The sequence below is a fragment of the Tenrec ecaudatus genome, chromosome 5 (genome assembly GCF_050624435.1).
Source record: "Tenrec ecaudatus isolate mTenEca1 chromosome 5, mTenEca1.hap1, whole genome shotgun sequence".
In the NCBI taxonomy this organism is placed as follows: domain Eukaryota; kingdom Metazoa; phylum Chordata; class Mammalia; order Afrosoricida; family Tenrecidae; genus Tenrec; species Tenrec ecaudatus.
Genome location: NC_134534.1, coordinates 47,090,564 through 47,104,296, shown reverse-complemented (window position 1 = coordinate 47,104,296; position 13,733 = coordinate 47,090,564). Strand labels below are relative to the sequence as shown.

The 13,733-nt window shown below is 38.3% G+C and overlaps 1 protein-coding gene across 1 annotated transcript in view; it reads left to right on the top strand.

Annotated features, from left to right (window-relative positions):
• The window catches only part of SLC26A7 (solute carrier family 26 member 7), a 148,899-nt gene that overhangs the window by 101,592 nt on the left and 33,574 nt on the right, over positions 1-13,733 (top strand). Inside the window, exons 10-11 of the mRNA XM_075549502.1 lie at positions 6,352-6,429; positions 7,524-7,619. Of these exons, the coding sequence (XP_075405617.1) occupies positions 6,352-6,429; positions 7,524-7,619 (174 nt within the window). The remainder of the gene's footprint in view (positions 1-6,351; positions 6,430-7,523; positions 7,620-13,733) is intronic.

Genomic DNA, 13,733 nt, shown 5'->3' with positions numbered 1-13,733 from the left:
GGGACTAAAAGGGAGGTGATATCAAGGGGAATAAGAAAGAGAATGTTTTGAAACTGATTGTGGAGCAATTGTACAATCTTGATAGAATTTACTAAAATAAAGGTATGATATCTGTATTAGTTCCCAATAAAACGGTATTAAGAAAAACCAAACAAAATATTGATGTTGCCAAGGATTTCATTTTACTTAAATCAATGTGCATGGAAGCAGAAGTCCAAAAATCAAATCAGGCATTGCATTGGGAAAATCAGTTTTATAAGACCTCTTTAAAGTCTTGAAACATAAGGCTGTCACTTTGAGAACTGAGGTACATATGATTCAAGCCATTGTTGCAACCGATCCAACAATTGCAACACCTTGTATACATATAAAAGTTAGAAATTGAATAAAGAAGACCGAAGAAAATTTTTGCATTTGGATTAGGTCTGGTGAAGAATAGGTAAGTTACCATGGACGGCCACAAAACCAGAAAGCTCTATCTTGGAAGAAGTACAGCCAGAATGCCCCCTGGAAGCAAGGACAGCGGATCTTTGTTCCATATACTTTGGACATGTTATCAGAGAGCCCAGTCCTTGGAGAAGGACACTATGCTTGGTAAATTAGAGGGGCTGTGGAACAGAGGAACCCCTTGATAAGGTGGACTGACATAGTGCTTCAACAATGTGCTCAAACGTAAGGATGGCACCAGACTAGGCAATGTTTTGTTGGGTTGTATATATGGCTGCTAGGAGGTAGAATTGACTTGATGGTACCTTAACAATATGTAAACAATAATGCTTTTAAGAATGCTTGCCCTTATTTTGAAACCTGGGGCTTATTTGTATTTGAGCTGGGCAGACATTTGTTTGACTAAGAGAGTAAGGACAGAAGGGTGAGCAATCTCTCTTGGATCCGAGACGCTACACCTTTGCATTATGAGGCCAGCAGAACTTTTCTAAGGTCCTTTTGAGAGGTTTTCCACATGGTATTGTACTCAGACTTGAGAAGAAATGATAAATTTTAACAAAATACAGTTTAGTGAAATAAAGTTTAGTCACAAAATATTTTCATGCTGCTCTGCTTAGATGGTTGCTAATCTCTCCAGCAATTTCCATTACATTACATAAGAAATAATCTGATTAAATGGGTATGCTCCTCTGAAAGGCTTTCCCAGGATAGTCATTTTAGTCTTTTAACATCTGCAACTGTTAAATTTATGTGGATAGAACTGATAGCTGACAGAGTTTGAGGAAAGCGTCAGGCAAGCCAACTCTTAAAGTTTTGTTCTAAATATGCTACTTATGAAACCATCTTTCTGTGTGACATGATTTCAAAAAACAACCTCGGAGATGACTTTTCCTCTGTGATGTTCTTGACTTAAACCCAGTAAATTAGCCTAGAAAATATATAACCCTTCAACTTCTAGGCTAATGACTGCCAAACACAAGATCATTGGGAACCAGTTGACATCTTGTTAATTATTTTACCAGTTGATTCTTTTTTTTTTAAATTTTTTAATTTTAACAATTTATTGGGGCTGATACAATTCTTTTCACAGTTCATACATATACATACATCAATTGTATAAAGCACATCTGTACAGTCTTTGCCCTAATCATTTTTTTCTCTTTTCTTCTTTTACATTTTATTAGGGACTCAAACAACTCTTACCACAATCCATACATATACATACATCAATTGTATAAAGCACATCCATACATTCCCTGCCCCAATCATTCTCAAGGCATTTGCTCTCCACTTAAGCCCCTTGCATCAGGTCCTCTTTTTTCCACCCCCTTCCCTCCCCATTCCCCCCTCCCTCATATGCCCTTGGTAATTTATACCTCATTATTTTGTCATATCTTGCCCTATCCGGAGTCTCCCTTCCCTCCTTCTCTGCTGTCCCTCTCCCAGGGAAGAGGTCACATGTGGATCCTTGTAATCAGTTCCCCCTTTCCAACCCACTCACCCTCCACTCTCCCAGCATCGTCCCTCACTCCCTTGGTCCTGAAGGTATCATCCACCCTGGATTCCCTGTACCTCCAACCCTCATATGTACCAGTGTACAGCCTCTGTCCTATCCAGCCCTGCAAGGTAGAATTCGGATCATGGTAGTTGGGGGGAGGAAGCATCCAGGATCTGGGGGAAAGCTGTGTTCTTCATCGATACTACCTCACACCCTAATTAACCCATCTCCTCTCCTAAACCCCTCTATGAGGGGATCTCCATTGGCTGACACTTGGGCCTTGGGTCTCCACTCTGCACTTCCCCCTTCATTTAATATGATATATATATACATATATACACATACATATATACATATACACATATATACACATACATACACACACTTATATCTTTTTTTTTTTTTTGCATGATGCCTTATACCTGGTCCCTTGGGCACCTCGTGATCGCACTGGCCGATGTGCTTCTTCCATGTGGGCTTATTTGCTTCTGAGCTAGATGGCCGCTTGTTCACCTTCAAGCCTTTAAGACCCCAGACACTATCTCTTTTGATAGCCGGGCACCATCAGCTTTCTTCACCACATTTGCTTATGCACCCATTTGTCTTCAACGATCCTATCATGGAGGTGTGCAGTCAATGATATGATTTATTGTTCTTTGATGCCTGGTAACTGATCCCTTTGGGACCACTCGATCACACCGGCTGGTGTGTTCTTCCATGTGGACTTTGTTGCTTCTGAGCTAGATGGCTGCTTGTTTATCTTCAAGCCTATAAGACCCCAGTCACTATCTCTTTTGATAGCCGGGCACCATCCGCTTTCTTCACCACATTTACTTGTTCGACTCTTTCTCAGAAACATTAGTATGATATTTCTGGAGGAAACTTAAGAATGCAAATCTGGATACTATTCCCTGCTTAATGTCTGCAAAATATGGTCTTGTTTTGGTTCCTTGAAAGAAGTGTGGTTTTTGTTACTGTTACGTGTCTAGGCAAAAGGCTATTTTATGTCTCGTGGTCTCCAGTGTCTGTTGTTCTCTTTGTCTCTGCAGCTCTCTTCTTCCTTCTGAGTGAGCTCTTCCCATCCTTCCGATATTACTGCTGGGTCTGGATCATCTGGGCTTCCTTTCCTCAGAGTCCTTCGCTTGAGCTGATCATAAAAGTTCATTAGCTTAATGATGGGCTCACTCAGTGGTGTAAATGACTAAAGCATTTGACTATTAATGGAAAGGTTGGAATGTCAAGTGCATCCAAATGTGCCCCAGAAGAAAGGCCCAGTGACCCACTTCTGAAAAAGCAACCCACCTGTCTCTGGAACCACATTTTTATTCTGGTCTACATGGAATTGCCATGAGGGGACGTCAGCCTCAGGGCAATTGCATGTGTGTGTGTGTGTGTGTGTGTGTGAACATGCATGCACCATGTAATTATATGATTAATATTTGTCTTCTGCTCTTGGCTGAAAACTTCCTGAGAACAGTGGTTCATGTCCACTTTGCTTCATTGTATCCTCAGTGACTATCACAGGAGCTGGTACATAGTGGGTTTCCAGAACAGCACAGTAGGAATGAATGAGAAATGAAAGTACCCAGTAATCATATAACCTGCATAAGGGAGAGTTCAATCCACGCAATTTTTTATTGTAACTTAAAAGTTAGTAAAATGAACAATTTCAAAAATTCTATTTGAAACCAGGCATAGGATCAAAGGCTTTAGGGAAGTGCTTTCTAATAGAAATATAATTTGAGCCACACAGATAATTAAAAAATTTGTAAACTCATTAAAAGTGTAGAAAAACAGAATTAATTCAATGACATGTTTTAATTAACCCAATATATAGATGTCAGGATGAAATAGATCTAGAAATTATTGGTAGTTTATAATCTTCTACTTTCACAGTAAGGCCCTGAAAACTGGTGTGTAGTTTACACTACGACCTCTTAATAGGAACTAGTCACATTTCAAGGGTGTAAGAGCCACATATGTGGCTGTATTGACCAGCAAGTACAGGATCATTTGATATACAAGTGTCCTTCTGTAAATAGCATGGTGAGTTGATAGTAAAGTCTTCATGCTTCAGAAAATCAAATTAAGATGCTTGAATTGAAGTAACCATTTATGGTAATCACATAACACATAAGTTCATGGACAATGATCCAAACACATTCCTATCCTCCACAGGTAGAAACCATTTATGCAGTTATTCCATCTTAAAAAATGTTTTTAGTATTTTATCTTGGACACTGGATGAAGGTTTACATAACAGATCATTTTCTACTCAACAGTCCATAGGCATTTTGTTTCACCTCATTGATTACAATACCCACAAGACAAGGCACCTTTACCCATATTCTCCCTGTTTCTTCTTTCCATTCCTCTTTCTTTCATAATCTTTCAGAACTTTGTCCTTGGGTAAATGCTGCCATTTTTTATCTCAGATGGTTGATTACTTTAAGATGTGCACAAATCCTTAGTGTTATTGCTCCCCTTATAGGCCTGTCTGTCATGTGGCTGAAAATGAGTCCATGGAGGTGAGTTCATGCCCACGGGGGCTACATTCTTGGGGGTTCCAGCAGTCTCTACCAGACAAATAAGCCTGCATGTAGGTTTCTGTTTCTCATGATTGTGAGTTTTGTTTTATTTTTATTTTCCTCCTACTCTATCTAGGACCTTGTAATGTGATCCCATTGAGCACAGTTGGAAGCAGTAGCTCAACACCATCTAATTCTTCTAGTCTGAGAGTAGTGGAGACTAATGTTTGCATGCATAATGTATTAGTCCATTGAACTAATTGAGTCTATGTGTCTTCAGTCTTCTTTCCTCCACACTGGATGTACCAATGGTTGCACTTTAGGCGCGCTCTCACAAGCTGATAAGAGCCCATTTGCTACTCACGAAAGTAGGATGTAGAACATGGTTTTTATGTTTTGTAAATCATTTTACTGGGGGCTCTTACAGATCTTATACCAATCCATGCATCAATATCAGCACATTTCATATGTTGCCATGTGGTTTTTGTAGAATATTATTCCTGTTGACTATGCTCTGAAGTCTCTAGGCCCAGATACTTGTTCCCTCAAGGTGTTTGGTTCTGTTTGGTTTTATAATTTCCCCTGTGCACTCCATGACTTTCAGTAATTTATTTTCAGCAAAGATAAATACACATATACAAATATCCTCTGTCAAACTTATATCTATTTGTGGGTATAGTCTCCCTCTCCCCTCCACACTCATTTAGCCTGTGTCCATCCATGCATCTACTTGTAGATTACTATTATTATAGAATTGTTTGCACATGTAGAATCTTTCCCTGCCACCATTTTGAGCCCATGATCCTCTTTAGCTGTGACATTTGGAGTATGAGTACCTATGGCTTTAGGAAATGCAACCACGCCCACTGAGAAAGTCCTGGTGCTACCTAGATGAGTCTTCCTGTCCCCCTTAGTTCATCTTCGTAACAATGAGTAGCACACATGGTGTTTGTATAAGATTGTTACAAGGAGAAAATATAGACGATTTAATTTTTCTCTGTGCAAAACAATGAGCCCTGGTGGTGCGGTGGATTAGGTGTTGAGCTGCTAACTGCAAGGTTGGTGGTTCAAACCCATGTAATTGATCTCGATTTCTTGCTATTCGTTTTGATGTTCCAGGCATCTTTGTGGCCCTGTGGTAGTCCTCCTCCTCTTTTTAGAATGGTGCTTTGGCCAAACATTATTTAGTCATGAATATCTGCTCATGCAAAATAGGGGTCTCCGTTACATTCTGCACTGATATGGGATCACATGCACTGAACTGCCTTTTGTCAGTGAGTTGAATTGGTTAGAACATGATACTAATGACGTCTTGGGTTGAGTTAAATTAATTCCACTCCACTGCCAGAGACTACTTTCCTCCTCCAAGAGAACCACTTCATATCCAGAGTCCTCCCCGAGGAAGAACTTCAAAGACGAGAGTAGATGCTTCAGTGGAAATTTATCCTCAGACAGAAGAACCGAAAGCTTCATTTTCAATTATTACCCAAATAACCATCGATGAAGAGAAGAAACAGAGTCAGGTTTTGATGAAGAAATAACAGACTCAAGAGCTTTTAATTGAAATGTCACTTTCACTATTAAACAAAAAATCATTCCTGTGACTGAGTGATAAAAGCTGATGGTGTCTTATTTCTTTGTGTGGAATTGCTTTTCCCTCATCACTGACTTAATTTGATTGCACCAGTTTGTCAGCTGCCACGTTTGGCTTCCCTCAGCTGCAAAATATAGATAATGACAGTCTATGCAATTTCACAGTCACGCGCCAGCTCTTTGTTTCTCCTCATCAAGATGAGCCAGAATGATCTCCTCCCCCAGAACTCGGGTACAATGGAAAAGTTCAAGGCTTCTCTTTGTTGTCTGTCTTCTGTTTTACAGGTGGCTTGTCTGATATCTTGCGCTTTCGTCCTTATAGTCATCTATGCAATAGGACCTTTGCTTTACTGGCTGCCCATGGTACAGTAATGTGTTTTCATTATTTACTCTAATGGGAATGGTGGTATCTGAACAATTTCTCAGAGGATTGACAACCTCACTCATTCTGCATCTGGAAAGCATGTTATTGAGTGGACAGTGGAATCAGAAGAGCCGGAGAGGCGTCATATTTCAAGGGGAAAGGAGAGGAGGAGACTATGGAAGGGACGGCAGCAAGGTGGCTTCTAATCCGTAGACATATCCAAAAAGCATGTGCAATTGGATCGACCCTTTTGGGTTTCACTAGATTCACTTCACTTTTTAATAAGAGGTCAAAAATGGAAATGTTTGTTTTTCAGCACTGTTAAATGACAGGGCTGCCTTTTGATAGAGTACATTTCTCATCACTGGATGGCTTTCAATAGAATTCGTATGGCCACTCTTTGAAGATATTCTAGAGGAAATGATTGACTTAAGGTGTCACATTCCAATTCTAAAATTCCATGGTTATGTATACATTTGTGCTAGTGCAGAACACTAGTACACATTGCTCTCCTTGACCCTCCTAGGCCTGGGGCACCAGAGCAACACAAGTAAGACACTGGCCTAAAGAAAGCCAGAGACCATGTTGGTCCTTTCTGCCTCAAGCTCTTCATTTATTTCATGGGAACAAATTATTCCTACAGAATAAGCTTTCAATCATCAAGTGCATTTTTGCGATAGAAATACCTGCAGGAAAAACTACTTAATTAATTCTCAGGGCAATTATAAGGAAATATATGATGTAAAATATTCAGGGTTTGGGGGTTTTTTTCTTGCAATAAATACGTATTAAGCAAAAGACAGTGAATTAGTTCTACAAAGTTAAAAGGACCTTCATCTGTATAATTCATGACTTCTTTTTAAATAGCATACAATTTGTACAGCAATTTTCTTGATTTAATTTTATTTTCTTCTAGTGCAAAAGTAGGTTCACTCTATATAAAATTAAGTATCTCATTATTACTTCAGTCTTCTTAATGGTTATTGCTTTGCTTTAGTAAGTCCTTTAAAAACAAAGAAAGAAACAATATCTTAGTCCTTGAAATCTGGATTAAAATCCTTATCTTCTTCATCAACGTACTTTTTATTCATAGTGTGTTCTTGCCAGCATTATCGTTGTGGGACTGAAAGGAATGCTAATACAGTTCCGGGATTTAAAAAAATATTGGAATGTGGATAAAATTGATTGGGTAAGTAGAAATTTGACCTAAATTTTCTCTCTTTGGCTTAAGTACATATTACCAAATAAGCTTTATTACTTTCATTTGCAGAAAAGCGGATTTAGTCCTTTCACATTTGCGTACGTTGCAAACAATCAGGTCTCGTTTAGAGTCTTAATAAAAGCATGAGCATGTAAAATGTATTTATAAGAAATGTAAGTGGAATCTGTCAAATTTTGATAGCTCAGTTATTTGTGAATGTTTAACGAAATTATAATTATCTTAATGTATTAGGGATACGCATTTTATGTTACGAATTGATTTTGGAAGTGAGGCCTATTAAGGAAACACACACTAATAGACATATGATCATTTATAACATGTATGAAAACTAGCATTAATTGCTAAGAAATATATACTGTATTAGTACAGGGTGAATTTCTTAAGAGTGACCATATTTATTCTGAATACAAAGATGTCTCATAATTGTCTGCCTTATGTTAATAGAATATTGCTGGGAACAGATTTAAATTATACTGAATAATGTTAAACAGTGGCTTCTTTTACCGGAAGTGATTAGCAAGGATTCATGCAAGAGTATTTTAAATTCTCTTCCCATCTAGTATTCATATATTTCATAGGTACCTACTTCTATTGTGGCATTCATCACAGTGTAATGCAATTACCTGTTGGTTCACACTCTTTTACACCCCGGCTCTAAGACACCTTGAAGGATTAGTCATGCTGTTGTCCACTTTCATAAAACTGCTCCTGAAATTCAGTATTACTGAGATTTCACTGAAGTATAATGCTGGGTACCACAGGGAATGCACAGACGAATAACGAGAACTACCTGTCTTCTTCAAACTCTAGGCATTGTGCCAGGGTCAGACTTGGAAGCATTAACTTATTATACAATCTAACCTGCACTTAGATGTATAAGCTCCTTTCTGGGGGTAGGGGTGAAGGATGGAGGCAGGAGCATTTCATTTGGACTGGGTTAATATGAAAATATTCTACAAAGGGTTAAAATATGAACTGAGACTTCAAAGAGCATACTTTGGTAGGCAGGTTAAAATTAATCAGGCTGACAGAGGACCATGACTTTCGAAATCACGATCTGGGAGGTAGCAACATGAAATCAGAGAAAGGAGAAGATACAAACTTATTTAGCAAACAACTTGGGAGCTCCAGGAGAAAGGCGTTTCTAGGAATCCATTCATCACACATGGGAGGACGCCTAACCTCATCAGGAGGGGAAGGAAAGTGATGTCAGGAAGGACTTTGTGTAGGAAGTGTTTCACAAGTTGAGAATTGAAGGATGATTAGACATTGTCTGAGGAATAGAGAGAGAAACCACATGTGCGAATCCACAGTGAGGCGAGCAAACATATCGGACTCAGAAAAAAACGGGTTCAGCCTGGGCAGGACGTAATTTGAAGTCGGGAGTGGTGTAGAGAAGGCGAAACAAGTTAAGACGCCATGAGATGCAACCGAAAGGGGAGCATGAGTAAAATTTATGTCTTAGCAAGGTCTCATAGGTGCCTTGAAGAAGATGGATCAGCGAGGAAATATGCATGAAATGCAAACACAGGCGGAAGATCCACACTATTACTGAGACTAGGACGGAGACCATGAGGATCAAGAAGAAATAGGTTTTTTCAGTACTGAAAATGTTTAAGTAACTATAGTTTATAAAGTATATCAGCGTCTAGATGACTTTTATGTTTCCAAGGAGGCGCATCCAGAGAAGATGCCTTCATCTATTGAACGGCAGAGTATAGAAGATTCTGTTGTTTAAATTGAGTTAGTGCTTACCTTTAGCCTTAATAAAAGCATGCTTTCCTTCCTGAGTTATTTATGTAACGTCATCCCTTTGCTTTCTGTATGTCAGCACCAAGTAATTTTCTAAGAAAAACTCCTAATGAAATGAATCTGCTGTTTCATTGTACTGGAAGGAAGGTCTAAGGAAGGTGCTTGGGTTATATTTGCTTTCTCTCTGGACTCTGTAGACTTGGCATGATCTTCTGGCACCAGTGGAAAATGCAGGAAAATCACAAGCCAAATGATTTTCTACATGACTTAGCTTTTCTAAATTTGTTGCTCCATGAGGTTTCTTGTGTTTACCAATAAGTTTGGTAATGCAATCAGATCATCTGTTGTTTTACCAAAGTTCTCTGAATATCATCTATCCTTTTTATTTCAGAAGGAAAAAATCTATTTTTTCTCTATTATATTGAACTTTTTCTGTTTTCAAATTTTTATCTTCTGCTGAGGCACCCTGGTAGCATGGTTGATTATGAATTGTGCTGCTAACTGCAAGGTTAGCAGTTTGAATCTACCAGCTACCTTGTAGGAATAAGATGCTTTTTGCTGCCTTTAGGATTTACCGCCTTGGATCCAAAAGGGGCATGGTACGCTCTCCTATAGGATCACTATGAGTCCGAATTGACTCAAAGGCAGGTTTGGCTTTGGCTTGACTGTCTTCTGGTGTCTTTATCATGAGTCGCAATTATGAATTGGTGGTTTATCCTTCATATTTTTATATCTACCATATATACTCATGTATAAGGTGAGTTTTTTAGCACATTTTTAATGCAGTTTTGTGGTAAAAGTAGGTGCCTTGGCTGATATTCGGGTCGACTTATACCAGAGTATATACAGCATGCGCCATTGCACATTTGTTCAGATGAGCTGTGTGTAGTTTCTGTGGACTATAAAACATAGCTCTGACGATGTATTTACAGTTAAAATGAATGGCTTTTTTGCTTTATGATTTTTTATGTATATATGATTTTGATTTCTATTCTGTTATTCTGGAATTCTTTCCAGTTTACGTTTTGTTCCTGCAGGTTTTCTATTTTTCAGGCAGCATTTCTTTGCAGCTTTATGTGTCCCTAGAGGTTTGCTTCCTGTGACTATGTGGACCACCCGACGTATGAAACTCGTCTGTCTGTATTTGATTACCTTTTTCTTTTTCTATTTCTAATCACTTTCTGGTTCCTTTGTGACTTTTATATGCATTTTTAATGAATTTAGATATTTGCTGACAAAATGTTATGAAGAGGGAAGGACATGAAGTGTGGAGCAGTCTACAATTTTGAGTTCGGTTTATAGTCTGAGGCAGACGCATGAGTCAGACTGCTGGTGAACCGGCACTCTCCCCTCTCCATTCTTCCTCTTGCTTCCCCTCTGGTTAGGAAGTTGGTTTGCAATACAAATGGCATTTCTCCTTAACTGCGCTTCCATGGTTTTAAACGGAACATTTCTGGAAGTCTCTCCCACATCTCTGGTGACCAACTCTTGCACCTGGTAGAGCGTTCTTATCCATATCGCATTGCCAGGGGTCACAATTGACTGATGGCAGTGAGTGCTTTTGTTGTTGTTGTTGTTAAGTTTTATCAAAATTTTATATAAGCTTTTCAAAATGATGACCTTCATGGAGATATCTATCTATAATTGATTGAATTCTGATGAGGTATTTATCTATTTTCAGCACCTTTCTTAATTATGATCCAAATTTCACAGTGCTTGGCACATCTGCCTGATATTTTTTGGCTAAGAGTTTTGGCCATCTCTTATATCACTGAAGCTGAATTCCTTCTCTCCATGGAGCCATTTGAGGGGCATAGAACAAAAATGCCTCTAACATACTACCTAAATCTGAAATCCAAATTTATGTTTAGAAAGGTGATTCTGGTACAGGGTAGCAAAGGCTTTACAATCAGAAAACAGATAAATCAGTTGCAAACAGCTAGCATTTGGATCTGTATCAGGAATCATTGAACAGTATTGGGATTATTCTAACCAATGGACGTATTTACTGGCCTATGTGATTAATTTCCAGTATATGCATATACATATGTTATAAATGTATTATAGAGAAATGACTAAGTACTTGATGAACCTTACAAATAGATGGTGATGTGGGAGAGTAAATATGCTTTTAAAAGAGAACCAGATGTTAGGGGATATTTTGGTTGTTCTGAAGAATCATGGCCTTGGGGCTCTGTGGTTCTTTAATTAGCTAGGACCCGTCTCCTCTATTCCCTGTCCTAAATTAAATCATGGAGGGTCGCCAGGAGGAACTGGACTTAAAGCGTTTAGTGAGGTCGACTCCTGCCCTACTTCGTGCAGATTTAGTTGGTACTGGGGGAAAGGAAGGCGCAGAGTAATCGTGGGAGTTGGAAGTCATGATAAAAAACTTTCAATGTTATTTTGTCTATCACTAAATGTCGTGTAATACACTAGGAGGGGGGAAATTACAATTCATACAAATAGAACATTTTGACTGTGCATTCATTTGAATAAAATAAAACATCTCAATGACCTAACATAGTGGATGACTGACTGGGGATGATTGGATAATAAGTACTTACTTTTATTATATCTGTACAGAATGGATTTTTAACATGAGAATCATTTAAAATATATTTTATCTTTTACCCCAGAATGTTTGCTTCTTCTATATCAAGAGGAAATTTATAGACAAAAATCCCTTTATTTGCTTCCAAGATTCAGCACTTTAAAAACACTCTGTTATTAAGACCCACTCAGGCTAAGGATGAATAAGTAATACAAAGAAAAAAGAAGCATTTTAAGAGTACCCTATAGATACATTTGTTTAAACCTGTCTAGGGGAAAAAATGCTCCACACAAATAAATGATACAGCAAGCTGTTATCTTTCTATTAGATTCTAGAGGATTCCAGAGGAGTTTCTTATTCTTTCATCGTTGTTGCAGTTGATTTCAAGTGAGAATTTAGCTCCAGGGACAGAAAGGAATCCATTTAGAATTGTATGGATAAACAAAGTAATAGAGGTAATTGGGAAGGGATTTGAAAATTTGTTGTTGTGCTACTTGATAAATGAAGGATTCCATTGGTAGAAAATATAACCGTCTGGATTCACAATTTATTTTGCTTCTGAAGATATTTTTGTTCAGTTAAAAGCTTAGCACTGCCAAGTATAATAAAATATCTGGTTGCAAATGGTAATTTCAGGTAGTAGACAAAACTACAATAATCTTGGAAATCCAACTAAAAGTAAAGCAGAGTTACAATCTTTTGAAATGTTCCCAAGGACTAAATTTGTGCTGGTTTTCAATTTTCTTGCAAATAACCCCTTGCAAATAAAATTATAGTGATATTTATATCATTTATCATTATAAATTATAATGATATTTATAGTGGTTGGTCAAAGAAAGTGATAGTAACAGTATTAGGGTTAGCCATTTTAAACTTGGCTTAAACCAAATTTGTCATTTTAATTATAGAAATCTTCTAAAAATGAACATTGACAGTAACGTCTACAAACAGAATCATCTGCAAACAATTGCTTGTAATATTTCATTAAGTGAGAACAACAACAACAAAATCCAAACTCACTGCCATCTGGTCAACTCTGACTCACAGTAACTCTACAGGACACAGCTTCTGAGTTTCTGAAGCTGTAACTCTTCATAGGAGTAGAAAGACTTGTCTTGGTTTCAAACTGCTGACCTAGAGGTTAGCAGCCCAACTCAGAACCACTGCGCCACCAAGGCTCCTGCATGAAGTAGGAAAGCTTTGGGGAATTATGACATGCTTTTGAACCATGAGCATCAATTATTTACAGGTCATGGTCTTGACCGAGTATTATACTAAGGAGTTTTAGGTGCCATCAAACCAGTTACAACTCAGTGACCTCCGTACAATGGAACGTCGTGCGTCATTGTAGAATCATTGCTATGGTTGAGTTCATTGGTGCAGCCGCTGTGTCCTTCTGTCTCACTAAGGCTCTTCCACATTTCCACTGACCCTCTCTCTGTTTTACAAAACACGATGTCCTTCTCCAGGGACTGGTCTCCTTAAATAACATTTCTAAATCACACGAGGTAAGCTCTCACCCAGCTCACTTCTAAAGAGCATTCTGGCTGTATGTCCAATAAAAATTGGTTTATTTTGCTGGCACTCCATGATCCTTTAAATATCTTGTGCCTGTACCATACTCAAATACACTCAGCATTCTCTGGTCTTCCTTATGCATGGCCTGGCTTGCATGTGCACCTGAAGAGCTTGAAAAATACCATGGCTTGGTTCATGGTATGACACGATTCAGGCATATGCTAATCCTCAAAATGATTTATTTTTGCTCTTTAACAGTT